Consider the following 27,699-nt stretch of genomic DNA (forward strand, 5'->3'; position numbering starts at 1 on the left):
ATTTTATTTCAATTTTATGTCTAATAAGTTCTTGAATCTTGAATCTTTAATTTATTGTCTTACAAGTCCGAGACCAAAAAGATACATCCATCAAAGTTCATAGACCAATCAGACACAAATCCAAAAATTTAGTAATTATTCTCCAATCTATGGAATAAAAGATTAAAATTGCTGATTCTCAAAACCAGTCCAGAAGTGACTGGGCTGGTGTGCACAGTAAAATTTAAACAAGACAAAGAAAGGGTAAATTTATGTCATTCCAGAGTCGGGTAAAGATTATTATTGAAGTACACGACTTTGCGAACAATCATTCCTATTGAAGAACAAACATAATTGGATAAATAACAGCTTTCGATTCTGAAACTTGAAATCTCCAAATGGTGAAGGAAGAAGGATCATTCTGTCACCTGAGACGCTTTGTCGGCCGTCTCTACTTTCTGTGCACTACCACCACTGCTAATGGCCTCCAGCGTTTTGTAAAACTCCTCAGGGAGAGGGCCTGGTCGGTGCAGAGGAACATGCTTGGGTACTGGCGCATCATTCTCTATCACTTCACATTCGTAGTCATCAGGAACACCCCACGGATCCCACTCTGCATATTTCAAATAACTTGTCACTAACAAAGCTACAAACAGATTGTGATGACCGGTTCTAAATAAATATTCATTGACACTGGTTTTCAGCCCCTGACTGTGAACCTATTGAATGGGAATTAGTAGTAGGCATTTCCATCCATTTCTATAGAGCAAAGGGGAAGCTCGCATTTTCTCGGTATTTTCATTGAATTTTTCATAAAATTGAGATCTTGACGTTTTTGTGGACATTGACATTTTAAATATTGGTTCCATCTATGAAATAATGAGTGTGTGCCAATGCAATGCAGCTAAGACCAGAGAAGTCGGGCATATTGCTTCACATATGCAATTTCAGCATCATTCAACGAAATCAGGGATTGCTATTAGGCCATGAGGCGCATCATTCAACGAGGTAAGAAGAAGCTAACAATGGCAGAAGGATAACAACAATCTAATTCATTGGTGTTAACACAGTTTTGTCAGTACAACAAGATGCAAATGCCATTATTCGACATTCAACAACCTGTCTCCACAATAGTATGATACTGTCCACTTTTGGCATAAACCTTTATGGCTTTGTTTTGTTTTCTTCTCAAAGGCCTCTACCAACGAGATGGTTTTCCTCACTCATCTACCTATGACTTTTTCTTTATATGGTCAATGTGGGACTTTGTTTGTATTTTCAATGATCTTCCCCATAATGGTATGTTATTGTCCACTTTGAGCATAAACACTTATCTAGTCCACGCATACAATCCTCCTCTAGAACAAAGTACCATCTCGAGTCTCCCCTCACATAGTCGTACCTTCAAACTACACTTTTACATATTACTTTTTATTTAGGTTTACTCCTCACAGCACACACTACCTATCCAAAAGCTCAACCACGGATTCATGACTAACTACATCTACATTGGAACTCAAGGATTTTACTAACACGGCTAAGTTAGGGACATGACTCTAATACCAGCTATTTGGGATCATACGACCTCTATCTATCTCCACAATGACATGATATCGTCCACTTTGAGCATAAATACTAACAACAACTTTGCTTTTCGTCTACCCAAAAAGATTTCATATACCCATAATCCTTCTCTTATATACGGATCCTTTGTATTTAAAACATGCCTCCAAGGTCTCATTACCGATGCCAAACTCATAATTTGGGTACGAAAGGTTCGGTTTCCATCATTTCCACGCAATGCAATTATAGAAATATCACATAACTCGAAAATCCTGCCATTTTCCATCCCCAATTCATACATTCCCTTCCCATAACGAAACAGATAGGACAAGGAAATGAAACGGAAATAGACTGTCATCAAAATTTCACAAATATGTAAAAAAATAGAACTTTGGTTGCAGAAAATTATATACATACCGATCATTTTAGCAATGAGCTTGAGCTCGTCCTGAGCTTCCTCAATGAGCTCCTCGACCTGACCACAGCCAAGCCGCTTCTCGATTTGCTCCCAGTCCTCCTCCTCCTGGCAGACCTTCAAGCGGTGGCGCGTGAAGCTCTCGACTGCCTTGCGGTATCCTTCGTCCTCGGGAACGGCCTGGATCTCCTGTAGGGTTTTACCGTAAAGACCGATCAAGACCTCTCGGGCGTTTGGGACAACATCCAGACCGACGATCCCCGTCGTCTGCTTCACCTTGGCCAATAATGGCCGTCCGATCACTCGCAGAAACATCGTCGGAAAACTCCTATGTCTCTCTGTCGATCACTCTGTGAATCGTGACGAGCTAGGCGCTTTGGGAGAACGAAGGGGCCTTTCTCTCCCCGTTGAGATTGGAATGGGATGGCTCTTATTGGGCTTTGAAGCCATGCAAGAAGCCCATGTTTATGGACAAAGACTCTTATTTACTCTTAACGGGCCTTGAAGCCCATGACCAAAAATTTATATATTTTTTTATTTTTTATTTTTACATCAATAAAAAAGTATAATGGTTGGATAAAATTTCATAAATAAATTTTATTATTTGATAAAATTTTATTATTTATGAAATTTTATCATACTATATAAATATAATACCAAATTTTAACTTTCTTGACCAAATTTTTTAGTTTAAGGGTGTTTTTTTGGTGGTCGACAGAAAGTTTATATGGCTATTTTATTACTATAATTTTGCCACTTGTAACGAAGTCATTGGTTGATCTCCAGAATTTTGCATCATCCGATATTCTTCTTTTTTTTGTTGAGAAAATTATCCATTTTTCTATTTTGTTGAACAACCATAAAATAAAATATCACATCAATTACGATCATTGATTCCAATTCTCTAATACCAGCCGTCGATCTGGAAAAGGAAAACCAGATTCTATTCTTCTTTTTTTATTTTTATTTTTTTAGTTTTGGATCTTAGGCTCGAAATAAATAAATATAAATTTCTATTTTTCCTTTTAGTTCCTTCAAGCTTCCTCCTCCTAAGAAGCACCCTCTCTAAAGTCGACCCAAAAGACGGAGCTAGCACTTGCTTAGCAGATCGCCGACTCGATTTCCCATTGTTCAGGTCCTTATCTCTCTGTTTTGTTGCACTTTTTCTCCTCAAATCACATATTTATGTGTTTGGCGTCGAGATATTCTGAATTGTTCCCCCTTCCGAACTTTCATTTAGTTTCATGCGTGTGATTTGAATAATTTGATTAATTATTCGTTTGGACGCCGCTGTTTCTGTACTGATTCTTATGAGATTGATGCTGATTCATATGGATCGAAATCATGTTTGTATTTGAGTGGTTAGTTTGGTGTAGCTCAAATCGTTTAGACTTCAATTTCATTGGATTTGATGCCCTATCTCTTTCTCTCTATCAATTAACGGCGGTTAAAGGCCATTTCAGCATTTTGTGGGTAGGATTCTGGGTCTTAAGGCGATATTGAACAGTTTGGGTCGTTGTTGGAAGCTTGTTTATCTGCTTTCAACTTTTCTTCACAATAGCGAAGATATTACTGATCTATGCTCATCATTCAACCTGCAGTTTCCTAAAGTTGCATGCAATCAGAAAATATTATATGATGTGGTCAACCAAGTTAATCTTTGTTACTTGAGGATTCCTTCTTTTTTCTGTTTCTGAAATTCACTTAGGTTTCAAAGTTACTGTAAAACGTCCTTTATGATATGCTACAATCTCTTCATTATCTTGTTGTTGTAACACAGTAGTTTCTGCAGACAGTACAAATTGACGGAAGGCACTGCTGAAAAAAGGTTTCAATGGCGACGTCGGAAGAGAATAGTGCATTGTTCCCAATCTTTATTTTGACAATAATGGCACTGCCTTTAGTGCCTTATACAATTCTTAAGCTCTGCCGTGCGGCTTCAAAGAAGGCAAAGATTATACATTGCCAGTGTTCTGAATGCTCCCGTTCAGGGAAGTATCGCAAGTCAATATTCAAGCGGGTAAGTTTTCTTGATGACACTGAATCTACAACATGATCGAATGATGAGTGTCAACTTTTTTTAAAACTGTGTGTTTCATTACATTTTGCAGATAGCAAATTTCTCCACATATAGCAACTTGACACTAGTACTTCTTTGGATCTTCATGTTCGTATTGGTCTATTACATTAAAAATATAAGCCGCGAGGTAAGTTATGTTTAATCTTTAATGAGGAAAAAATTATTCTTCTCAATGATATTTCGTTGTAGTTTTTTCTTGTTGCCACTTTTGGAATAAATTATTTTCTGTGGGCTTAAAAGTATGTGTATAATTTTACGATAACCGCACAGATTCAAGTCTTTGAGCCGTTTAGTATTCTGGGACTGGAAACTGGGGCTTCGGATGTGGATATAAAGAAGGCATACAGGAGACTTTCTATCCTATACCATCCAGATAAAAATCCGGATCCAGGTTGGGCTTTTTAATAGTTTAGTGCCCATTTTATTTTCTACCCTTTGCAGACCTCAGCTAATGTTTCCCTTCGTATCTTTTACTCAGAGGCCCACAAATATTTCGTGGAGTTCATATCTAAGGCTTATCAAGCTTTGACAGATCCAATATCCCGTGAGAATTATGAAAAATATGGCCATCCAGATGGCAAGCAGGTTAATTAACTTTTTCTTACCCAGAAAACAAGAAAAACTATCATATATGACTTTTTGATCTTGATAAATGCCACTCAGAATTTAAACTTGCTAATATGTTGATGCAGGGGTTTCAAATGGGAATTGCACTCCCTCAATTCTTACTAAATATCGATGGGGCATCTGGTGGGATACTTTTACTCTGGATTGTTGGAGTTTGTATTATCTTGCCTTTGGTAATAGCCGTTATATATCTTTCAAGGTCGTCCAAATACACTGGAAACTATGTCATGCGTCAGACACTTTCCACATATTATTACTTCATGAAGCCTTCTTTGGCACCAAGGTATCTTTAGTTAAAAGCATGGACAATCTTAAATTTTTAGGATAACAATGACTAGACAATTCAACTTAAATCAGTTTTAGAGATAGATTAATATCCAGGTAAAGTATATCTATGAACATTCTTCTTATTTTCTGTCAAGTTTTCTTGGTTACACTTCTTGTCATTTTAGAATAAAATAAGACATCTTTAAGTATTGCCATATCAGAAAAGTAAAGAGAAGTCTTCATTATGAAGTAAGATCTTTGATTTTCTTTCTTCTTTTTTCTTCTGAACATTATTAATAAATTTGGCTATACACAGCAAAGTAATGGATGTCTTCATTAAGGCAGCTGAGTATGTGGAAATGCCAGTTCGTAGGACTGATAATGATCCTCTTCAGAAGATATTTGGACTAGTTAGGAGTGAGTTGAATCTTGACCTTAAGAACATTAAACAAGAGCAGGCGAAGTTTTGGAAGCAACATCCAGCCCTTGTTAAAGTAATTTCTGCTCACATTAACTTTGTTCGGTGACTTAAAGTTGTTCGTCCCTTATGACGTTTCGAATATGTGCATACACTTACAATTTACATATTTTTTTATTTTACATGCAGACACAATTGTTGATCCAAGCTCAATTAACTCGTGAATTTGCCAACTTGCCTCCACCCTTGGACAGTGACTTTAAACATGTGCTGGAACTTGCTCCTCGCCTTCTTGAAGAATTAATGAAGGTGAGATGAAGAATTCTTGTCCGTAGTTAACTGTATCTTAGTATCTGTTGATTTCTTTTTTCCTGCGGTATTTTAGTGTTGAGTCTTGTATTTTTTCATGATATCATGCATGTTGACCATTTCTCTCAGCTTTTGATGAAAAATTGTGAAAGGCAATTTTGTGATGGATGAGGGAACGATTCTTTCCAGGAAGAATGTGCTCAGCCTCAATCGCAATGCTTTTAAAATATTGTTAAAAGACCGGTGATAAAAAGAAAAACTAGTGATAATATGTTACTTATCATCGTCTTTTCTCTACGTTCTCTTCGACATGGTTTTGTTCAAAGGTTGTGCAGTAGTCTAATATGCTTTGACGGTCTTCTTGTGTATAGATGGCACTGATCCCACGGAATGTCCAAGGACAAGGATGGCTACGTCCTGCAACTGGGGTCATTGAGCTCTCACAATGTATCATTCAGGTAACGTGATTTGAATGGTATTGCTATTGTAAATTTCTCACAAATGCTTTGGAAATCGCATGGGATTATCTTTTCAAGGCATGTCTAGAGCCTTCTATTTTTGAGAAGTACCCGTAGCCTCACCCATATATCTTGTCTGTCAAATATGTGACGCTAGCTTTTGCCACCATTTGTTTATCTTGATCCATATCAGATGTTAAATGCAGGCTGTTCCTCTTAGTTCAAGAAAGGCCACTGGAGGATCCTCCGATGGTATTGCACCATTCCTACAGCTGCCTCATTTCAGCGAGGCTGTTGTCAAGAAGATAGCCCGTAAGGTAGGTTAGACACAATGTAATTTTGCAGTACGCCACTCAGTTTTTTATGTTCTAAATTGCAATTTGTCCAATTTTCATTCCTTCAATAGTTTCCTGCTTATTCTAATGAGTGTTTTTTATTACTGTAATGCAGAAAGTGAGAGCATTTGAGGATCTTCAGAAGCTGACTCAAGAAGAGCGTGCTGAGCTGCTTGCTCAGGTGGGTGGTTTCTCACCTGCTGAAGTGCAAGATGTTGAAACGATGCTGGAAATGATGCCTTCCGTTACAGTTACTATCTCATGTGAAACAGAAGGTGAAGAGGGTATCCAAGAGGGTGATACTGTCACCATTCAAGCTTGGGTGACACTCGAACGCCGCAATGGGCTGGTGGGTGCTCTCCCACATGCTCCCTACTACCCCTTTCACAAAGAAGAAAACTTCTGGTTCCTGCTTGCAGACCCAAATTCAAACAATGTTTGGTTTTACCAGAAGGTTAGTTTCATGGATGAGGCTACGGCCATAACTGCAGCTTCCAAGGCAATCGAAGAACAAATGGAGGGATCTGGAGCAAGTGTGAAGGAAACTAGTGCTGCAGTTAGGGAAGCGGTAGAGAAGGTAAAAGCGGGATCGAGATTGGTTCTAGGCAAGTTCCATGCCCCAGCTGAGGGGAACTACAATTTGACTTGTTACTGCCTGTGTGATTCTTGGATTGGTTGCGATAACAAGACAAACCTGAAATTGAAGATATCAAAAAGAACCCGTGCGGGTACCCGTGGTGGCTTTATTGCAGAAGAAGGACCAAGTATGGAGGATGGAATTGAAGAGGAAGAGGAAAATGACGAAGAAGAATATGATGATTACGAGAGCGAGTACAGCGAAGATGAAGCTGATGAACAAAATGTGAAAAAGAAGGGCCCTGTTGCCAATGGAAAAGCGCATAAACAGCAGAGTTCAAGTTCAGAAGGCTCTGGTTCTGATGATGAATGAAAAACAATTCTGTTTTCTTTTAGTGAGACAACAACCCAAACCCCTTTCCCCTCCCTGCCCTACCACATGATAGTGCACTAGAATTTTGTTCTCTATATACCACTTTAGAAGTTTTACGTTAATGAGATTGACTTTAATACAGAATATGCACGAGTTTCGGATCATATTTATTATCCTTTTTTGAAGGCAATTAGTTCACGACATTCAGCTATCTCACACTCAGCTGATGAAATTGACTTCTACGACTTATTAAGAACATTTTCTTTTTCTTTCATTTACTCTCAATAACAAAAATATATGTTAGGTCGGGCATTATAATATTGAGGGAATTGGCTCGATGATCACAATGCTACTGGTGATCCCGTATGATCAAAATTACAGAAAGAAAGAAAAGAAGAGAGAAGTGTACACTATATATTGAGGGAGAGAATTTTGACGAACTTGAAATGGGGAATACATTATCTATATCTTGAACTTACAATTGTCCAAATCCCATGAAATCGTGCTCAAAAGTGGATTCTTTCAACAACATACTTTCATCTTCCAAGGCTTCATCTGGGTCTTCACTCATTTCATCATCTTCAAGACTCGAATCTTGGGAAGTTATTTCATCTTCCTCCAACAGTTCTTCTGTTGAACTATGCTCCTTTTTGTCGAATTCACCTGAACCATTGTTGGAACTACCATTTTCGTGCAGATTCTTGGCTCGTATTTTTACGCGCTTTCCTCTTATGTAACGATATTCCCATTTCGGTGGGGGATATTTCTTCTTCAATTTTTCATATTTATCTAACATACCCAACTTTTGGAAGACATTTCCAAGCATAGTGACAATCGCCATACTTGGTTGAACTCCAAGTTCCTCCATATCAGCAAATATCTAAGGGAAATGACAGTTAAATTTCAGTATCTACGGAGTTCAACATGATTCAAGTAAAAATCATATGAAATAATCGTAACATGCAAGTTTCTTATAATGAGAGATGGAAGAATTGCTTGGAGTTTTGTGGCTAAAAATATAAATGCTTAGAGCTTTGTTGAAACTGCTTCTGTAGCAATAAGCAATAGAAGAGAAAACTGAATACCTCAAATAACTTGTCGTGCATATCCCGTTCATAGTAAAGGGATATCATTTTATGGAAGAATATGCGAGGCATGCTCTCCAGATGCTGAGAAAATAATTTGTTCCAAAGCTCTTCAGCTTCATCAAGTCTTCCATCTTCAGCTAAGGCATTTAGTAATGTGAAATAGCTACCCATTGTTCTTCCTTGGCCTTTACTTAACATCCATTTCGTCAACTACAAGAGTACGCCCAACTTGTTTAACTCATTTGATCGGAGACATTCTCAGGATAAAAGGGCAGAGCAAGAAAGGACATGAAAGAAAAGTACCTGAATTATCCTCTTCCATTCTCTTTGGATCTCTAAGGTCTTCAGGGCCTTTTTTACAGTAATAAGAGGAAACTCTAGTTCCCAGGCAATGAAGGAATCAAGAGCCCCATAGACTTCCTCTTTCACGTTAGACAGTCCCTTGACCTAAAATGAAAAGTAAATACTTATAAAAGGACATCGAATTAAATGCTCAATCCTGCAAATGAATTTGAGTTCAAAAGTAGAACATAACAAATGATCCCAAGAAACAAGAAAAGATTGAGTTGCATTGAAGGTGAGTTCAGTATCGAATTTTGAAGCATTAAGAAATGCTTTTGGTCAATTGAAGGCACTATGCAGAATTTTATGAAGTTTTCAAAAGTAATGTTAAAAATCCTAAAAGCACTTCAAATGCATCTTCCAAAAGTCTCAAAATGCATCCCAAATTCACTCTGAATCAAGCTGAAATAAAATATCTTCTGCTATGAAATTCCAAATTGAATATGCAAAATTACGCTTCTTGTGAGACAACAGTAAGAGAGCTTACACAATCAACAAGCTTTGCTGCCTTGGATATGGTTCCAATCCTCTTCCTGGTTTTCCAGACCCGAGGATATCTCGGCCGTGGACCTTTTGCAGCGCATACCTGCAAATAAATCGAAATACTTGTGTAAGAAGGGAAAGGGAAGGTCAGGATTTGCTTCAACTCATAATACAGATATCCAATTTCCATTGATCAGAAATTGCTTCTTCACAATCGAAATGAACAGGCTAGTTTGATTCTCGCTAGCAGCAAACCAATTGATGAGAAGGCTTACCACTGAACTGCTTGCACTTGCAATCAACGAAAATTTAACAGATTCAATCCCTTTGGTTATGACTGGAAAAGAGTAAATCAAAGTATGCATCCTGTGCAGCAAAGGAAAACAAATATCAATAGCTTTCGAAAAATCGATATCCAATTCGACATTAAGGAAGAAAAAGTAGTTCGTTTATATTCAATCGGACTTCTAATTTCATCATCTTACGCAAAACACACTTCGTCACTGGCAACAACTTTCTCGTTTTGTTTCTGTAACTTTCTCAGTAACCAAACACATACATTGAGACGAAGAGAGAGCGAGAAAGGCAGAATTTTACCGGTTGGAAGCCAAGGCGGACGAGAGCGATGCTGGAACAAGAGAGTGCGCCATTGAAGAAATGTGTAAGAATGTCTTCAATTTCCCATATTTCTTCTTTTCATCCTTCGTCGATATTGTCCCGGAAAAAGAAAAACAAATAAATATACTTTTCAAATAAATCTATCAGAGATAAAAGTTAAAATTCAATTAGATACAAAATTAATCATATATCAAACTAGATATTAAAAGGGTCAAACTCTTCCTATACATATATCAGATTAAACTATATAAAATGTTCTTTATAATGTTTTATTAGTACAACAAAGTGCATGCGCTATGATAATTTGTTCTTGACAACTCAATGATATGAAGATAGAGAAACCCTTTGAGATTTATTATGAAATATCAAATATTTAATAGTATGCTTGAAATAATTTATTATCTAATAAATTAATAAATTAAATGTCTATTTTTTACTAAAAAAATCAAGAGAGAGAGAGAGAGATAATGGGCTGCATATCGTCAAAGCCCAATAGATTGATACAATTGGGCCTGACCTGAATGCCATAAGACGATTGGTCCGCTCGTACGGTAATGGCATATTTATTTCCGCCCAGGATATTTTCCATGTGATGCCAAGAAGAAGAGCAGTGTACCTCATCCTAACGCACAACTTCTTTGAGAAAATGCCTGTGGATCACTTACTGCAATAGCGCATTACCAAGGAAAAAGAGAAGTTGAGAGAATGATCGAAACTGCTCTGGCCGTGCGATTCCCCGCCGGCGCCAACTTCTGCTATTCCTCCGCTTTGTCTCGTAACTCTCTCTCTCTCTCTCTCTCTCTCTCTCTCTCTCTCTCTCTCTCTCTCTCTCTCTCTCTCTCTCTCTCCGCTGCCGTTACTTTCGAGGATGAACTAAACTTTCTGTGCTGCATAATGCTTTTGCTCGAATTCTAAGAAGGAGAGAGGAAAACGATTTGTCGATTACTTAACAACTTGCTTTCTGTTGGATGCATTGGAGCTCAAGACTCCATAGCTTTTGGCGTTTTTTCCTGCATTTTTCTTGGCTGCAAAGCTGTGACTATTTTTTATTTTCTGTATTTTCGAATTAAGTGAAAGAGGAAGAGGAAACAATTGTTCTTATTGCGTTACTTGATTTCTATTGAAAACTATGGAGCTCACTTTCCTTTTCCTTTCTTGTTGTTGCTGTTTTCTCTCTCATTTTCTCGGATGCCAAGCTCAGAGCCGGAGACTAGATTTCTTTATTATTTTTCCTCTTAAGTGAAAGAGGAAGAGGAAACAATTGTTCTTATTGCGTTACTTGATTTCTATTGAAAACTATGGAGCTCACATTCCTTTGCCTTTCTTGTTGCTGTTCTCTCTCATTTTCTCGGACGCCAAGCTCAGAGCCGGAGACTAGATTTCTTTATTATTTTTCCTATTAAGTGAAAGAGGAAGAGGAAACAATTGTTTTGTTTGCTTACTTGATCTCTATTTTAAGCAATGAAGCTTAAGATTCCACAGACGTTCTCTATGGATTTTTTCCGGCATTTTCTCAGTTTCCTTGCTGAGACTATTTTTCTTCTTTATTTTTTGTTTTTTGCATGTACAGATCACCGTTCAGCTTGGACTTCGGAGGATGTAACTAATATAGGCCATGCTAGCGGCTTTTGCCGGCTTTTGCATTCTTGCGCTTCCGACGTGCAATGGTACTTGAGCTTGCTCTTGTCTTTTTCTCCGTTTTTCAATTTGTTCGATGAGTTTCTTTGTGAAATGCACGTGCGGATTCTTGACTCCTAATCCTGCGTCCGTTAAAATTATATCCGCTGAGCGGAAATCGCAATAAATTGAATATTGTAGAAGTCTGATTTGAACGCAAAATTTATGGTTAACAAATACTTGAAGTATTTAATCTACGATCCATACCTAATACCACAAGAGAGAATTCATAATTCAGATAGCGCGTTTTTATCTTAAGAATCCATTATAAGATGCGGTCTTCTCATTATGGAATTGCAATTAGCAAGCATCGGAAGGATTGATATTATAGGCAACTGCGTTGTTTGAGATCTTTCTGAAAAGATTGTGTATCTGATGGTGATGCTTACTCGATCACAGTCGTGCTCTTTGCATGTTATGTATGCACATATATTATAATTATTCAGTAAGGAGAACCTTAACCAAATGGTTCCTTTCTGTTTATGATATGTAAAAACTGTCGAAGTCAAGGATTCAATCTTTATTAAGTGGAAATATCGAATTTAATCACATATATGCAGAATTCAATGGAAACGTCTGGACACGCATCAGAATTTCAGACATTAGGAATGAATGATTAGAATTCTAAATCCCGATATCTTACTTGCAGGAAAAGATGCCGAAGCCTTAATAGTAAGTCCTTCTTGGAAAGGAACAATTTCAGAAAAAATGGAATTCATGCATCGGCAGAGCATTTGGGCTCTGCGTCAGATCCAATTAAACAAAATAGGAGACAGTATCATCCATCCGAGGAGCTCGTGAAATCAAGATCAGAGAATGCCGAGGATGTTAGACCTACTGCCGCAGAAACTAGTAGAACAATCATTGAGGTATCAGTTTATACTAATGCTCTTCTCAATCTTCATACTTATTTGTGATGTTTTACATGTGTGATGCATCACTAGCAGGCAAGTTGTTTTTATTACTGCTTTATGTATTAAATCTTATCGGTGGAATGGCAATAGTTTGAATTATATGTTCTTTTACCATCTCGTTTTCGAGGACCAAAATGGAGGTCAAAGACTGAAAGTCGACTCAGCTACACTAGTCTACATTGTGCATGAAGTTAGATGTATATATAAAGATTTATGTACTGATTTGGGCAAGGCTATTCTTGAAATTTCTGAATTGAAGATTATCTTAGAAACAAAAACAATCGATCCTTTTTTTTTTTTTTTTTTTTTTTTCTTTAGTAAAACAATGGGATTCACTCACGAAAGTACCATGGATGTTATGTCTCCAAGTTCTTGGAATGTGTTCTATCTTGCTGCCAGCTCATTGCCTAATGTCTTGGAAAATGATGATTTACTGCTCATACTCGGAAATTTTAAAAATACACTCCTCTTTGCTGTACTAGGTAATTTTACTACAAATAAAATTTATCATAGATAAATACCTTACTCTTGGATCTGAAGAAAGAATATATTTACTTGGATAAAATGATAATTTTAGCGACTTTTTTTTAATCAATCATCACTTCAGTTTCATGACCAACAAGTATATAGAAGAAAAGGAAACCAAATCTTACGAGCTGTATTTATACTAAATTAAATTGAAAGTAACATCTATGCCTCAGGGTTTCAAGAGAGACCTTAAACTACGTGTTTGGATCCTTCTCTCTAAGCCCACCTCTCTCTCCCTGCCCTCAACCACAAACATGCTAGTGCCAGTTTTTGTAGATGCGAATTTTCTATGAACATGTTCTTTCCCGTATGTAGTTAATATATTGGACATGGTTGTAAAATGTGGAATGTCAGCTGCTACAGCATGTTGCCTCCCTTTGGTCAGTCTTACAAATATTGGGACAATTTCTCCTTTTTGGATATCGACCATGTTTGATGGATAGGAAGGAGATGCCTAATCTCCTTGTCTCTGCTTGTTTCTCTATTGTTCTCTTGGATTGAGATTTCCGTGTGTCTGGGTAATTCTGCGTGTTATTATAACTTGAAATACATGGCTGCTTTTGTAATTCTGCGTGTTATATGGCTTCAGATTTCTTACAAATTTTGATAATTAATATTTTCAATAGCATGCCATGTTCAGGTAAATAGCAAAGCAACATTAATGTTTGTGGGTTTGATTAACGATGAAGTTCAGGAAAACATTATCTGGCCAGAACTTCCTTATGTAACTGACGAACATGGAAGTATGTCCAGTCTTTTAGAGTACATTATCCTCAGTTATACTCACATAAGCCTTGACTGCTTTCCCTGTTATTTTATTGATTATATTATCTAACTATATTGCAGATATTTATTTTCAAGTGAAGAATACGGAAGAGGCCATGCAAAACCTAACTTCAGAAAATAACTTTGTTGTAAGGATTTGGCTTACGTATTAATTTTATTTCATCACCCTTTCACATCTCATCTCAAACCAAAATACTTGTTTATTTGTTTGTTTTTAATTATTCCGAACTCTTACATGGCATGTGAAGGTTCCGTCGTGATGGCTATGTTGTCAATTTTGTTGAATCAAAGGATATACGTCAAACGAGGGAGATACCTCGACTTGTATTGTTTCTTGAGTTACAGTTTGTTACGTCAAACGAGGGAGTCACTTAACTGTTTTTTATTGGTATAGTTGAAGATTCAGTCTACATGAATTCAGGATTTTAATTCCGTGTGGTCATAGATATATTCCACATCACGATTTGATATTTGGGAGGGTTCGAAGGAAGAAAATTTGACGTTCATTATTGATTTCATGTATTACCATGCCCTTGTCATTACTTTCACGACATTAGCTTTGCCGTAGGACCATTGATATTCAGTGTAGTGCTCAGCTTAAACACGTTCATTATGATTGCATCACTGGTGAATATATAAATCATTTTCTACATCATGCGTTTTCACTATGCCCTTCCTATCAAGCATCTAAAGAGATTCTTTATAGGCAGACATACTTTCATTCAGTAAAGAGCTCTAGAAGGATAATATCAATTGACTTTCCCTAATACTGTTTGCATTGATGGCGTTAATGATGCAGCAAGTTCTTATTGGCATTGATACCATGGAAATGATCGATGAGATCAATTGGTTTGGTCCATCAGAAGTCGATTTGGGATTTGAAGAGCTTGATGATGAGGCTCTTAATGATGAAGTAGATGATGATGGTGATGGTGATGGTGATGGTGATGGTGATGGTGATGGTGATGATGAAGACGACGACGACGAGGATGATGCAGATGATGACTACGATGCGGTCTCTCTAATTTAATGAATAAATATTACTGTTGGATTCTGCTCCTTTAGTTTGAACGTGAAGGTTTCTCCATTCTGCAGGACTGGGTTTCTGTCATAGAGGATGAAGATGATCCAAATCACTCTGACGAGACAGCAGGAGATTGGGCAAAACTGGAGACAATGCGTTCTTCTCATCCAATGCATTTTGCCAAAAAGCTTTCAGAGGTAATGATTTATGATGGATTAATTGACTTTTTTTTCGCTGAGACAACAATAACTTGCGAGTTTTTGTCTAACTCTGTCTATGCTGATATCCATAGACTTAATTACGTGTTATCAACTTTTTAGTGCTTGTTATGCATTTTAGGCTGCATCAGATGATCCTATCGATTGGATGGAGCAGCCCCCAGCAACTTTAGTGATTCAAGGGGCCTTAAGACCTACACGCAGGGAAGAGCGTTCTGTTATCCAGAGACATCTATCCAGCCGTCACTCTAGTAACAGCGACATAAACGAGGCTCAGAAACTTGAAGATAACCTTGAGAATCATGGTAGGACTGATAATCATGGTCATGAATCTAGCTCATCCAATGGATTGGATGATAATATTCCAATGAACGAGGTTTCATTTTACCGACTGGAGATGACAAAAGTTCAGCTATTTACAGGACATTCACATCCAGTATGTTTGATCTCTATTTTCATTTTTCAGTTTGTCTTCGGTTTCTTTTTCTCATTGAAGCATGTTTTCAAAACAGCATTATAGATTTTCTTTTTAAAAAGTTAACGACATTAATTTCTGATTATATAATTATATATTTGACCATGATTTTGCAATATTAAGGGTATCTATGAAAGAAAACCAGCACTTCCTGGAACTGTCAGTAGCTTTCCGGATTATGTAGATAGTTTATGGGGCATAACTGTTCAATCCCAACAACATAGATCTCCCCACTTTTGTGAACGCTATGCTGTTTGAGCCTAAAGATGTCTACTTGGATCTGCTTCTGGTTGCTACTGACAAATATTCATTCCTTTACCTTCCTCCCAGAGCAACGTTGAAATAGAAGACCTCATGCAGGCTCAACCTGATGCAATTGCGCACTCAGCAGATAAAATTATTTCTCGTTTAAGAGAAGGTGGAGAAAAGACCACACAAGCGCTCAAATCTCTCTGTTGGAGATGCAAGGGCATTCAGGTTGAGGTAACGTATAAACTTACTTAAAAATTATTCGATTTTTCATCAATATATTTGTTTTAATCTCTGAATTATTACTTTGCATTTTCCAAAAGGGCTGTTCAGGTTATTGTTTTTATTTAAATCTTCACATGATTTTATTCTATAGTCATACCGTACTTCATTTGTTTCATACAATTCTTCATTTTATGGTTATTTTTCAAAACTGTGATCATCCAAAAAGTCAATTAGCCTGCAAAGTTCCGAGAGGATGCTTTCTTTAATTGGGTATAACATAGATATAAATTTTCTAGGTCGTGTACTTTTGTGATGTCATGAACCAAAGTAGAGTTTCTGGAATTTAGTATTCACTTTTGGATAGTTCTCAACATGAATTTGAACATTGCCTATAATAGAATTCACAGAACGTGCTCCATTTCGAGTTGTGTTGGGGGGAATCTTCTACTTTAAGATTTCCCCAAGGCCCAATAACCCATCTTTAGTTCTTTTAGTTTCTTCATTTTTAGTTCAATAAATAGGGTACGCAGATTATAATCATGTTCACGATGATTTAGGCCACTGGTCTTCAATGAATACTTGCAGGAGGCTGTAATTAATGGTATAGATTCAATTGGATTTGACGTGAGGGTTTGCTCCGGAACTCAGGTCCAAACATTGCGGTTTGCATTTGATACACGAGTAAGTCAACTACCACCTTTTTCCTCTCCTTTTCTTCTTCTTCTCCTGTTTCCTCTGGATTGATCACTAGTAGATATGATTACTAAAGAAGCAAGGACAGATTAACCATGCATCTGCAAATTATTGGTAATATAATTAGTAGGTCCAATATATTTAACGTAATGTGGTTTGATGAACCTTCATGTGGTTTTTCTCTATTTGTAAAGTAGTGAATATTTCGACGTTGTTGCCATGTTTTCGAAACGGATACACCTCGTTTCTGCTAGAATATTTAATTGTTTGCGAAAACAATTTAGTGAGCCCTCTAATATTTTGGTCCAGTTTCTTTCATCATACTAGGTTGCAACAATATAACCTTTCAAAGTAAATTTACTCATTTGAACTTCTTACATATATAACCTTTCGAAGTAAGGAAACAAATTACAGAGAAAGAAGTTTTGACATATATTTTGTTTAATCTTTTGATGAAAACTTGCTTAGGCGTAAAGCTTATGGTTCTAATGAACTTATGTTTGCAGGAAAATGCTTTATTACTGAACCTTAACCAGTTAGTTTGTTTTATCTGTTCAGGCAACCTCTGAGTTAAGCGCAGAAAAACAGTTGAACGACTTGCTTTTCCAGAGAATGCAGGTAAATTTGTTCTAAATTGTTAATTCATTGGATTATATTATGGATCCGGCGATTGCAAATAAGCAATCATTCTTCAATTACTATGAATTTGGCCTCTTCCAAATGTCCTCTCTTGCCTGCTGTTTTACGTTCCCTTTTTAATCCTTGATTTCAAGCGCTTGCTCGTTTTTAAGCGATTAATCATGAAGGATATTAACCTTTAGCAAATTAACAAACCGTTATGAATTTAAGAATTTCTTTTATAATCTATTAGATTAGAAATGTTAATTAATCTAATGTTAGACTGCCATGGAGCCTGCTTTCCCTCCCATTCTCTTAGGTCATGTTGTTTTGGGTAAAAAAAATATTTTAAATATATATATATATTTTTTTTCTAGCTTTGAATACGTCTATTTAGTCATCATTTGTAATCTTTATTTAGTTCTTGTTGGTACTATTATGTTTGTTGAACTAATTTTGATTGAGTTAAATATGATTGGGTAGATAATTAAACAGACTAATAGACAACCAATCATTATCAACATTTTGTTAATTTTTCAGTTATATGTCAAAAATTCAAAAATAAATTGAGATAATAATCTGAAGACTTTAAAAGATCATTTTTTTAGTTTTGAAATTTTAGTTTAATTTTTTTTAAATAGTTTTAAATAATAGGTGATAAGCAAGGAATTGTATGAACTTCATAAGTTTAATTTTTATAAACAATAATTAAAAAAAACAAAATGATTATCCAACATGTATTAAAATTAAATTATTCAATATATTAATTAATATTTTGGGTGGGTTAAATTAAATTGTCCCTATTTTTACACCCTCATTTTGGTTCTTGATATTGAATTTAAACTTCCAAAGAATTTAAGAAACTAAGTCATTTGTAGGTTAACTTTAAAATGAATAATATATATCAAATAAGAAAGCTTGATTATCCTTTTACTTCGAAAAGCTTATTTTGTAATTTTGATTTTTAAAATAACTGGTCTATAAGATAGAAAATTAAATTTTATGTTTAATAAATTTATAAATTTTCAATTATGAACTCAATAGGCCTATAATAGTAAAAAACAGTCAAAATGTCGTCTTTTAAAACATGAAAATTGAAAAAGAAAACTTTAATTTATTTAAAAATTTCCACTCACGGTCCTCCTATTTCTATTTAACAAATCTCCCAAAATATCTCTGAAAAAACATTTTTGATTTTCTATTAAAGGATTTAATCTAAATTGGGAAACTAAGTCATTTGTAGGTCAACTTTAAAATGAATAACAGATATCAAATTAGAAAGCTTGATAATCCTTATACTTCAAAAGGCTTATTTTGTAATTTTGATTTTTAAAATAACTGATCTATAAGATACAATACAAAATTAAATTTTATGTTTAATAAATTTATAAAATTTCAATTATGAACTCAATAGACCAATAAATTTTAAAATAGTAAAAAAGCAGTCAAAATCTCATTAAACACTTTTAAAACATGAAAGTTGAAAAAGAAAACTTTAATTTGTTTAAAGGATTTATATCAAAAACATGAAAGCGACCAATTTAGATTAAATCCTTTAATCATTTTTTATTTTCTATTAAAGGATTTAATCTAAATTGGTCGTCCAGTTCAAAATTAAACAGAAGACCAAGCAAGAAAACAGGAGTAAAGAGGAATCACCTGTTAATGAAAGGAAGCTTGAAAAACTCTCAGATGCTCCTCTCGCAACAAGGTCCGCCATTGCAGAGCCAACAACAGATCTGAACGCAGTTATTTCCTACCTATTCCTTCTTCTCACCAACCCCCCGTTAATCAATCCCATCAGATTCGAACAAGAAGCTCCAAATTCGACTTCATGCGATCTTACTAATCCGAAGTTAGAGACATACAAGTCCACAGGCGACAGAAGCGAATACACTAAAAATTATAATATGGGATAAAATACCTTTCATCAGAGGAAGCTCTGAGTTGGTTGCACACACAATTGCACGATCCAGAGTTCCACAACTCTTCAAGAAGACCCCGTCCAGCCCTGCATTTTTTGCCCTTTCCTCCGTTCTGTTCCAAATAGTCACTTTCTTCACACCGGATCTAATGGGGTCCCAAAGCACCCACACGCACCATAAGCATGACGCTGCTACCAGGGCTATCTAATATTTTGCAGCTAAACCAGAGACGCGAGGTTCTGTAAAGAGTCAAGGTAGTGCCGTCCATGGAGGCTAGAGTTTGCAGGTGGTGGAGCAAAAGTGCAAGTAGCTTGTATGAGTTGCAGGTGAGCTTATGGCGGAATTTTGGGGGAAATGGGTCACAACTTTGACGTCTATTGTAGGGAAGAGATGATGAAGAAAACCAAAAGAGCATGAGGAGGAGAGGAATGAGGCTGAACGGCGAGGCTTTGACGCATTGGGCTGGAAATTGTGGGGGAGACGATCGGGAGAGGGGATAGGAAGTGTTCGCTTTGGATTTTGGTGGGAAAGAATGGAGTCCAAAGCTTCTTTAGTGATAAACATGGGAGATCTACTTTTTATGTTCTTTGAGCCAAAAAGCTTCTTTGGTGATAAACATGGGAGATCTACTTTTTATGTTCTTTGAGAGATTTGTTTCGTCTTTTGGGCTTAAATACTTTCCACCTAAAACTCACAAACTTATCAGACAAGCAAAGATTCTTGTAAAAGAAAATTTTTTATTTTGTGGGGAATTTTAAAAGATAAAAAAAAGACGGAACCTATTTAACACTAAAAAAAAAAATTGGAAAAAAAATCTATTGATTATAAATTTATAATATTTAGATGCAAACTATAGATTTGAAAATTAAAAAAGGTACAAATTTTGAGAAATAGGTTTAAAAAAAGGCTCTCAACTTATTTAAATTAATTTAAATTAACATGAAAAAAAAAAAAAAAAAAAAAAAAAACTACTCTCTCCTTTCACTAACTCACTCTCTCTTTCTACTCACCACACTCACGGTGGCAGTAACCCCCTCCTTCTTCCTCCCTTTTCCTATTCTTCATTTGTGTATATCAACTAAGACTAAAAACCTTCCGCTGTACCACAATTTTACCAGCTTAATTAGAGAAGAGAATGAAATTGGAAGAAAAACTGGTAGTTTTAACATTTAGTAATATCTTGAGTTTTCATTTTCAAAAGGTGGGGGGCTAATTTACTATAGCGACGCTTTTGAATGTAACAAATTTATGTCAAGCTTTTGTAAAAATTACTGTTTCGAACCATGGCTAATAGCGATCGAGATAGACATTTATCCTATTTGTGTTAATAAAACCGATTCTCTAATGGTGTGGAGCTTAGAGAGGGGAGCAGAACAATTTGACTCTTAAGCTCAATTAACTATGGACAATATCAAAGAGTTCAGGAAATAATTAGGCGTTCAGGGATTTTTGCTTACCTTGCATACGAAACGTAGCTGCTCGCGAGTTGGAAACGCATGCACGAAGATGGCATCAGTTGGACGACTCTATGCCATTTGATATCTGTTCTGAATCCGTGGAGACCCGAGGATTAGGAATGGCATCAATTGGACTTGGACGCAGTGGAGATCGGTAACCTGTAGAGTGATAAGTTCAATTAAGCAATGGCTGCAAATAAATATTTTTCCAAAAAAAAATTTTTTGACAATTAAGTTTTATTTGAGCACCTCCACAATCTGGATCGTGACACTTTTGGTAATAGACAGCCGTCGTAAGGTCGACAACATACATCAATGAACGATGAAAACATGGATGATCTGAGTAAATTCTCAGATGATTTAAAGAAAAAGAACAACCAGAGAAAGTAGATCGCACGAAGTACAAAACTTGTCTATCCCATGGGGTTTTCATACAGGCAAATTACCTGATACATTTCCGGTTGAGGCAGCTGATTCAACAAACCGTCCAAAATTACATATCTCCTGCGGCCAGAGAACCTCAAAGGTAAACAAATGTTGAATAACTAAAATCAAACATAAAGGTACGAGACATTTGGATTTATAAGATAATTCAATTTGAAAGGTATAATCGACATGTCATGGACTGTTCAAAGCAGCTTCATAACTAAATTGATACTCAGCTTGATCGTACCTCCATATCAAATTGCAATGTCTTTACGCAGTGTAATTCCGTGTCGCAAACCAGAAGTTTCTCACACTCAGCATCGACGTTGCAGACCAAGGATGCCACGAACATGTCTTCCTCACACTACGATTAAATATGTACAAGGTAAATAATAGGATTCTTCTCAGAATAATGTATCCTGCGCAAATACTTTCTTAAGAAGTTGAGTAAAACAATCTCTCCAATAGTGGAAAAGTTTTGGCAAAATTCTAAATAATGATGACTACGAAGTGCCTTCAACTTCCTCTTTTCTGTCGGAAACCAAAATTATATATATACTTTTAATCTGAACTTGTCTAGCAAAAATAATTTTCTTTAAGAAATGAAGTAATCATATTCCTGTAGAATTACCAGAAATAATCCTGTTAACTATTATGAACTTGTTACTAATAAAAAGGATAAAAATGATATGTTATACTAATACCAAGAAAATTTGAGCTATGCGATGTCTAAAAAATAAAATAAAAGAAAGGAAATTACAAGAACCTAGTTTCACCTATTAAGTATACATTTCAAGAGATAATAAAGAAATAACATAAGTGACAAGAAGATGAAGCCTAAATCCAATTGTTGCTAAATATACCTTGTTTGAGGAATCAAGCTCTAGTGTCCAGTCAAAGCTTCCTTGAATCGAATACTTTCAATTTGAGGCTTCTAGAACAACTGATATCTAGGAATCAACTGATATCAAAGTAAAGATGACGCGGAGCAACCTGAACGTTGGAATAGAACAGTGAGAAAGTGCAGTAGAAAAAAGAAAAGAGCACACGATTCGCACAGATCCAATCACATGATCGGCACATTGACTCAAAAATTTTCAGCTCACCTCTTGAATCAATTTAATGGTGGCGAAATTTTGAATCCATGCTTTTGTACCTGAAATTAATTAAGAACGTAGTTAAAACGACATCAGAAGCGTTTGCTAGGCTGATGGCAAAGTAATTTTTCTACTCGAAGTATTATTAAAATTTGATAACGTTTCCAAAACTTGCTGTGTGATCAAACTAGAAATCTACTTTGTTCATTAAAGTGATCTTGATAACTAAAATATGAACATCTGTGTGCTCTCTTGCAAACTTCATAGCTTCTTCTTGTCTAGGAAATGTGGTCCAAACTTCACCGCAAACTTCATTGCAAACTTCACTACTTAATAGATACCAGAAATGTCGAATGGAATCATCGAGAAGTGGAATGATGGTGAAACAGGAAGAGGAATGGGAGAGATTTGATGAAACCTAAATATACCTTAACTTGAATCTACTTTGTTCAGAAAGCTCGACACGAATTTCAAGCAATAATCTCCACAAACTAGATGGCCTCCTCGGAGGTACGCCTCTAGGTGAATTATAAACAAAGACTGGCGAGAACTTCTTAGAACTAGAACCTTTTGCTTTACTTGTCAAACCAAACTGAATCGTGATAACTATAGTTTTGTCAAGCAACGCCAAAAAAAAAAAAAAAAAAAAAAAAAAACACACACACAATAATCAAGCTGTTTCAGGCGCGTCATTAGCTCAACGAATTCTGAACTTCATTAGACAGCTGAAATACTAGAATAAGCATGTGAAGAATAAGTTAATGGCATTCAAGCAAACTCCGCCATCCAGAAAACAACGACTTACTTTTTCCATGAAATCTTGGCCGTTCGTTGCGTTGTCCTGTATTTCTTTAACTGAATCAGAAACTGGAGTCTCAAAGCTTGCTGAACTCTCAGGCTTCAATTTACATTTTCTTTCTTTTTTCCTCTCACAGAAGATTCTGAACAGAAACAGGATGGATAACCGCACATAATCAGATGCAGAAAATACAGAAACAAAGAACATCCATGCTGATCACCAAATCACAGCAGAAACTCGACCTATAACATTGCTCCTCTATCGAAATTCCAGTTTACAAAATCTAGTAGTTTTTCTACAATAATTACAAATGCTTCACAGTGAAATTCAATTGTGTCTAAAAATGAGATTCGCAGTACATTGTTTCGCAGAGCTCGCATGGCTGCCTAGGTTGTAGAAACTCGAATTAAAATTAGAGAAACAGAACTTACGAGGAGGAGAAACGCCGCACTTGAAGCATTCAAACGATGGATCGACGTCGTCCTTCACGATTGAACTCTGTGGATTCCCTCGTCTTCCGCATTTTTCTTCTCTCCTCTTTTGAAAAATAATTCTGATTATGTTTCGGAATGAGCCGCGCACGGATATAAATGAAACGAATTGGTGTTTCGTTTTTCTTCCCGCCGAAATGACCTTTCCACCCTAAACCTTCCGCGCGCGGATATGAATGAAACTAGCCACGTCATGTTTTAACCGTTGTTTTTAGGTAGAAATTAAAGGACTCCAAATTTTCCAATTCTATTAAATAAATATTTATAAAAATAATATTAAAAATTTCTATTAATTACCCTATTCGAGAAATAGTATTTAACAGTGATTAAGTTGATTTTACCTTAATTAATTTAAAAATGAACTTGTCGTCCATCCAACATATATTATATAGATTCAAGTCAATTTTACTATCTAACAATATTGACAACCGATTCGTCGGTACCTTCAACCAACTCGTTAGTACCTTCAAGTTAATCAACCAACTAATCTTTTAATACATTTTATTATATAATTTTTTCTTATCATTTCATTTATTCATATAAAATATGCTTTATTTACCGTATGATTTTTATTTTATTTGTACTTTAAAAAAATATAATATTTTACAAATAAAAAAAACTATGCATAATTCAAAATAATTGATCTATATCATTTACAAATGAATCTAAATGTTTGAATCAAAATAAAGGAAAACCTAATATTTGAATTAATAAGTGTAAACTACCTTTTAAGTACTGAAAAAAAACACATATTAACATAATAAATATAAAATTAGAACAATATTGGCATTTAAATTTTCATTATTATGAACAATTAATAAAATATAAATAAATAAAATCGATAAAATCATCGAGAAAAGAGGAAATAAAAAATCCAATAAAATGCGAATATCAAATGTAAAAAATATCTTTTCGATGAGGAAGCGCCACCGTCCATTTCATAAGAAAACGCTTTCGGATAAGATTTCCGGCAATAAAATTAAGTGAAGCCAATTAAAAGAACCAAGTCGCCATGAGAGCTCTGGTGTGTTCCTTCCGGCACGCTCTCGACCTCTCGAAGCCTTCGCCATGGAAACAGAGAAGCCGAATCGATGACTCAACGACCACGAAGAATCTCAGAATTTTCACAAGAACATCCCGAGGCCAGATCCAACTAAACGCCAAGGGTTTCACAGGTTCTCCGGCAACAGCGAAAGACAGAGAAACCGCCGTGAAAAAACCTTCCGGCCAAAACAATAGCAGAGACGGCGGCGGCGGCGACGACGATGAAATTCCGGAGGCCGTAGCCAAGAGGATCATAACGAGAATCTTGGCTTTCGTTGGAGTTCCGATGGCGTTCGGCGTGACATTGGTGAAGATCTTAGAGGCGGTCCATGAGCAGAAACTTTGGCATGTTCCAATTTGGCTGCCGTTCTTGACGATTTTCTTGACATTTGGAGCTTCGACGATGGGAATCGCTTACGGGACGCTGTCGACGAGTTTGGATCCGGAGAAGGAAGGGACTCTGTTTGGATGGGATGAGGCGCAGAAGAATTGGGTTGAGATGTGGAAGGAGGAAGACGAAGCCAATCGTGGAGGAAACTAATTTGCTCTGTTTGGTTACGAAGATATCATATTCCGGACAAGTCTGCTCCGTTGAAATACCGGTAACGTAGACAAAACTGCATAAATGTCTATATAATTGCGCTGATTCCTTACCAAACGTCGTCGTATTATTACAATCATTAAAATGCCACTCACGCGCTGTTTCCTTCTCAAAAACGTCGCCGTATCGTTCTGGCATTGATTGGGAGAAAAAGAGTACTCTAGGGTAATCAATTTAAATAATATATTAGAATTAATTAATTGATATAATTTTAAATTCTCAAACATTATTAATAAAAATTGATATTTTTCTTTCAAGAATTCATCAAATTTGAAATGTTTGTTTATTTAATTGATATTTCTAATACCATAAAATGATAAATATTAATTTATTAAAACATATTCAATGGAGACTTTTCATAATTTATAATTTCACCAATATTGTTTACATTTACTTTATTTTACAATATTGTTTACATCTTAATAGAGAATACATATTATATATATATATATATTATAACTTTAAATTAAGTAATGGGATATTTAAATCCTTGCTAAGAAATAACACAAGAAGGAGGCTGTTCATATGGTTGAACCCAATAAGATGGAACATTATATCTGTAGTAGTTGAGAACCTCTTCAATTTTATCTTCGGCCTTCTTTTTCTCCTCTTCTCTTGGTGGCCCCACTGAGATTATTTGTGTTCGACGAAACCTTCTTAGTTTTCGCACCATGCATATTGGATCAACTTCCCCGATCACTGTCATTTTCTTTTCTTTCATTTCCATTGAAATTGAACTCACCCCTACCCCCAGAAAAAAAAAAAAATATATATATATATATATATATATATATATATATATATATATATATATATATATATATATATCTTTAATATAAATTTTATTCTCCTTTTATTGCTCTAATAATTTTAATTGCATTTTCTATCGGTGTATTATATGGAAATTATAAACCTAATTTAAAGAAGAAAAAAATATTAACTTAATTTAATCATAAATTATTATTATTATTATAATACTGTGTTATGAGTTATTTAACTAAAATAATATCTAGTGATTAGTAAAAATGATTTGAATCTCCTACCTCATATCAGAATTTTTAATCTTTCATTTCATATATTTTTTTTAAACTATATTAGTGATATAATTATGAAAATATATATATTTTTTAACTTCATTAAAAAAATCTTATAATTAGAGAATTAAAATATGAAAAGTTTTAAAAAACTAAATTCCTTGTGGTGGATGATGAAAGTCCGACGTCCGCTAATTTAGGGAATGATCATGGGTTTATAAGTGAGGAATACTAACTCTATTAGTACGAGGCCTTTTAGGGAATCCCAAAGGAAAGCCATGAGAGCCTATGCTAAAAGTGGAGAATATCATACCATTGTGGAGAGTCCCTGAACTTAGTCGTGCCAATAGATTGGTAAATCCTCATTAAGGGGAGGCGCACTTTGTTCGAACGGGAGGTTCGCCTAAGGCTAATTTAGGGAATGATCATGGGTTTATAAGGAGGGCGATACTTTAACCGTATAATTGCTTAAATTAAAATAAAAATAAAAATTTACATTGATTATATTACCTGGTAGTTTAGAAACTATAGTCATGGCTTTTTTCTTGTCATCTTCATTGTAGAGCGTTATTTCCAGCACTATTTTCTGCCCACAAAAACCAATATTCTTTAAGAGGCAACCTATTTCAATCCATATTTTCGAAATATTCTTATTCAATTTTGTACCAATTGGATTCCTTAATAAAAAAAATATTCCTTTCAAATAAATTATTTAATGCACGATTTTCATTTCCTAATATAATTGAAGAATATTTGCCAAGTAAAATTGAAGAATCAAGACATAATTGTATATATTTGCTAAAAAATTATAAATTAAAATTAACAAAACCGGGTTTCTAACCTTCGCTTCCATAGAGAGAGAGAGAGTTGCAGAAGATTTAGAAGCAAACTACTGAATGATATCAATGACTAATAATAAAAGGAAGATATTTTATAGAGAAATTGTAAATGCTTGAAGCAATTCGAGCAGACAAAAACCAAACTCTGTTTCTTATTGGCATTTTGGTGGATAACATTGTAGTTGTCGACGCGTCGTTTGGTTTAAGTTTAATCTGCAGTGTCCTTTGGGTCAAACTATTTTCTCATATTTCACAATTATTTAAAAAAAAAAAAAAAAAAAAACCACTTGTCCTTTTCATTCATGATTTTTTTATCTCTTAATTAAAAATGTTTATTATTGAATGTTACTATCAATTTCAAAGCAAAATCACACATCTTGTAAATTTTAAAATTGTCCCTAATAAATTAATTAAAATTTAACTCTTTTTTAATAAAGGTAATATAATAATAATAATAATAAAGAAATGAATGAAAAAAAAAAAAGTTACACTCGGCAACTTCAAGAGACTTCCATGAAACGTGTCCTCTCTATTCAGCCGACACGTATATCGTCTTCTTCTCTCGGTAGCGGCCTCCCCATGGTTCCAGAACCGTCTCTTAATTTCTCCGTCCCTATAAAATCGGGCACGGTCACTTTCATCCATCAT

General features: G+C 35.4%; 6 protein-coding genes, 1 long non-coding RNA gene and 1 pseudogene across 11 annotated transcripts; 3 read left to right on the forward strand and 5 right to left on the reverse strand.

Annotated features, from left to right (window-relative positions):
* Window positions 1-111: 111 nt before the first annotated feature.
* Window positions 112-2,356, reverse strand: LOC111802390 (putative NADH dehydrogenase [ubiquinone] 1 alpha subcomplex subunit 5, mitochondrial). The gene is made up of 2 exons (XM_023686736.2): window positions 1,960-2,356; window positions 112-592 (listed from the first exon to the last, which is right to left on the reverse strand). The coding sequence occupies exons 1-2, from the start codon at window positions 2,270-2,272 to the stop codon at window positions 396-398; spliced, it is 510 nt and encodes a 169-aa protein (XP_023542504.1). The 5' UTR covers window positions 2,273-2,356; the 3' UTR covers window positions 112-395.
* Window positions 2,357-2,936: 580 nt separating this feature from the next.
* Window positions 2,937-7,564, forward strand: LOC111801763 (dnaJ protein ERDJ2). Of its 3 annotated transcripts, none has more exons than XM_023685908.2 (11): window positions 2,937-3,092; window positions 3,750-3,977; window positions 4,069-4,164; window positions 4,308-4,428; window positions 4,516-4,622; window positions 4,730-4,947; window positions 5,248-5,425; window positions 5,539-5,658; window positions 6,030-6,116; window positions 6,323-6,433; window positions 6,567-7,564. In XM_023685908.2, exons 2-11 carry the CDS (start codon window positions 3,792-3,794, stop codon window positions 7,398-7,400), a joined length of 2,058 nt encoding a protein of 685 aa, XP_023541676.2. In that variant the 5' UTR covers window positions 2,937-3,092; window positions 3,750-3,791; the 3' UTR covers window positions 7,401-7,564. The 3 variants fall into 3 exon arrangements, with proteins under 3 accessions (XP_023541676.2, XP_023541677.2, XP_023541678.2); XM_023685909.2 differs by having other exon boundaries at window positions 2,976-3,092; window positions 3,738-3,977; XM_023685910.2 differs by having other exon boundaries at window positions 2,984-3,092; window positions 3,741-3,977.
* EMB1417 (Pentatricopeptide repeat (PPR) superfamily protein) lies at window positions 7,408-10,069 on the reverse strand. The gene is made up of 6 exons (XM_023685911.2): window positions 9,911-10,069; window positions 9,589-9,679; window positions 9,318-9,416; window positions 8,792-8,935; window positions 8,486-8,698; window positions 7,408-8,280 (listed from the first exon to the last, which is right to left on the reverse strand). The coding sequence occupies exons 1-6, from the start codon at window positions 9,961-9,963 to the stop codon at window positions 7,876-7,878; spliced, it is 1,005 nt and encodes a 334-aa protein (XP_023541679.2). The 5' UTR covers window positions 9,964-10,069; the 3' UTR covers window positions 7,408-7,875.
* Window positions 10,070-10,515: 446 nt separating this feature from the next.
* On the forward strand, window positions 10,516-17,441 carry LOC111801721 (uncharacterized protein At3g49140). Of its 2 annotated transcripts, XM_023685838.2 has the most exons (11): window positions 10,516-10,706; window positions 11,502-11,598; window positions 12,258-12,477; window positions 13,691-13,793; window positions 13,897-13,964; window positions 14,636-14,851; window positions 14,932-15,057; window positions 15,200-15,514; window positions 15,884-16,036; window positions 16,613-16,708; window positions 17,279-17,441. In XM_023685838.2, the coding sequence occupies exons 1-11, from the start codon at window positions 10,637-10,639 to the stop codon at window positions 17,351-17,353; spliced, it is 1,539 nt and encodes a 512-aa protein (XP_023541606.2). In that variant the 5' UTR covers window positions 10,516-10,636; the 3' UTR covers window positions 17,354-17,441. The 2 variants fall into 2 exon arrangements, with proteins under 2 accessions (XP_023541606.2, XP_023541608.2); XM_023685840.2 differs by lacking the exons at window positions 10,516-10,706; window positions 11,502-11,598; window positions 12,258-12,477 and adding an exon at window positions 12,856-13,004 and having other exon boundaries at window positions 13,677-13,793.
* A 552-nt stretch (window positions 17,442-17,993) lies between these two features.
* On the reverse strand, window positions 17,994-19,702 carry LOC111801722 (uncharacterized). Its single transcript, XR_015422360.1, has 2 exons — window positions 19,263-19,702; window positions 17,994-19,183 (listed from the first exon to the last, which is right to left on the reverse strand). It is a non-coding gene; the product is annotated as an uncharacterized LOC111801722 (long non-coding RNA).
* Window positions 19,703-19,922: 220 nt separating this feature from the next.
* LOC111801723 (uncharacterized) lies at window positions 19,923-23,907 on the reverse strand (annotated as a pseudogene). Its single transcript, XR_015422461.1, has 10 exons — window positions 23,875-23,907; window positions 23,470-23,684; window positions 23,049-23,184; window positions 22,672-22,835; window positions 22,406-22,569; window positions 22,253-22,305; window positions 22,010-22,139; window positions 21,394-21,510; window positions 21,167-21,224; window positions 19,923-20,879 (listed from the first exon to the last, which is right to left on the reverse strand). The product of XR_015422461.1 is annotated as an uncharacterized LOC111801723 (transcript).
* A 569-nt stretch (window positions 23,908-24,476) lies between these two features.
* Window positions 24,477-25,398, forward strand: LOC111801590 (transmembrane protein, putative (DUF3464)). Its single transcript, XM_087126661.1, has one exon. The coding sequence runs from the start codon at window positions 24,546-24,548 to the stop codon at window positions 25,116-25,118; it is 573 nt and encodes a 190-aa protein (XP_086982787.1). The 5' UTR covers window positions 24,477-24,545; the 3' UTR covers window positions 25,119-25,398.
* Window positions 25,399-25,597: 199 nt separating this feature from the next.
* On the reverse strand, window positions 25,598-27,696 carry LOC111801350 (heavy metal-associated isoprenylated plant protein 12-like). The gene is made up of 3 exons (XM_087126932.1): window positions 27,644-27,696; window positions 26,723-26,889; window positions 25,598-25,922 (listed from the first exon to the last, which is right to left on the reverse strand). Exons 1-3 carry the CDS (start codon window positions 27,694-27,696, stop codon window positions 25,672-25,674), a joined length of 471 nt encoding a protein of 156 aa, XP_086983058.1. The 3' UTR covers window positions 25,598-25,671.
* Window positions 27,697-27,699: the final 3 nt, after the last annotated feature.

The sequence above is a fragment of the Cucurbita pepo genome, chromosome 9 (assembly GCF_057944985.1).
Source record: "Cucurbita pepo subsp. pepo isolate OVF chromosome 9, ASM5794498v1, whole genome shotgun sequence".
In the NCBI taxonomy this organism is placed as follows: domain Eukaryota; kingdom Viridiplantae; phylum Streptophyta; class Magnoliopsida; order Cucurbitales; family Cucurbitaceae; genus Cucurbita; species Cucurbita pepo.

Excerpts from the sequence above, each read along its gene's own strand:
- EMB1417 (XM_023685911.2), bottom strand. The coding sequence starts at position 9,963 with ATGGCGCACTCTCTTGTTCCAGCATCGCTCTCGTCCGCCTTGGCTTCC. Across the intron at positions 8,936-9,317 it reads CAGCAAAGCTTGTTGATTGT|GTCAAGGGACTGTCTAACGT; the intron begins GTAAGCTCTCTT and ends TTTTCATTTTAG. Across the intron at positions 8,281-8,485 it reads TGCACGACAAGTTATTTGAG|ATATTTGCTGATATGGAGGA; the intron begins GTATTCAGTTTT and ends CATTTCCCTTAG.
- LOC111801721 (XM_023685838.2), top strand. The coding sequence starts at position 10,637 with ATGATCGAAACTGCTCTGGCCGTGCGATTCCCCGCCGGCGCCAACTTC. Across the intron at positions 12,478-13,690 it reads CTAGTAGAACAATCATTGAG|GTAAATAGCAAAGCAACATT; the intron begins GTATCAGTTTAT and ends TGCCATGTTCAG. Across the intron at positions 15,058-15,199 it reads TTGCCAAAAAGCTTTCAGAG|GCTGCATCAGATGATCCTAT; the intron begins GTAATGATTTAT and ends TATGCATTTTAG.
- LOC111801763 (XM_023685908.2), top strand. The coding sequence starts at position 3,792 with ATGGCGACGTCGGAAGAGAATAGTGCATTGTTCCCAATCTTTATTTTG. Across the intron at positions 4,165-4,307 it reads TTAAAAATATAAGCCGCGAG|ATTCAAGTCTTTGAGCCGTT; the intron begins GTAAGTTATGTT and ends ATAACCGCACAG. Across the intron at positions 4,623-4,729 it reads GCCATCCAGATGGCAAGCAG|GGGTTTCAAATGGGAATTGC; the intron begins GTTAATTAACTT and ends ATGTTGATGCAG.
- LOC111801350 (XM_087126932.1), bottom strand. The coding sequence starts at position 27,696 with ATGGATGAAAGTGACCGTGCCCGATTTTATAGGGACGGAGAAATTAAG. Across the intron at positions 26,890-27,643 it reads GACGGAGAAATTAAGAGACG|GAATCCAATTGGTACAAAAT; the intron begins GTTCTGGAACCA and ends TTTTTTATTAAG. Across the intron at positions 25,923-26,722 it reads TATAGTTTCTAAACTACCAG|GGGTGAGTTCAATTTCAATG; the intron begins GTAATATAATCA and ends TTCTGGGGGTAG.
- LOC111802390 (XM_023686736.2), bottom strand. The coding sequence starts at position 2,272 with ATGTTTCTGCGAGTGATCGGACGGCCATTATTGGCCAAGGTGAAGCAG. Across the intron at positions 593-1,959 it reads GCTCATTGCTAAAATGATCG|AGTGGGATCCGTGGGGTGTT; the intron begins GTATGTATATAA and ends TGAAATATGCAG.
- LOC111801590 (XM_087126661.1), top strand. The coding sequence starts at position 24,546 with ATGAGAGCTCTGGTGTGTTCCTTCCGGCACGCTCTCGACCTCTCGAAG.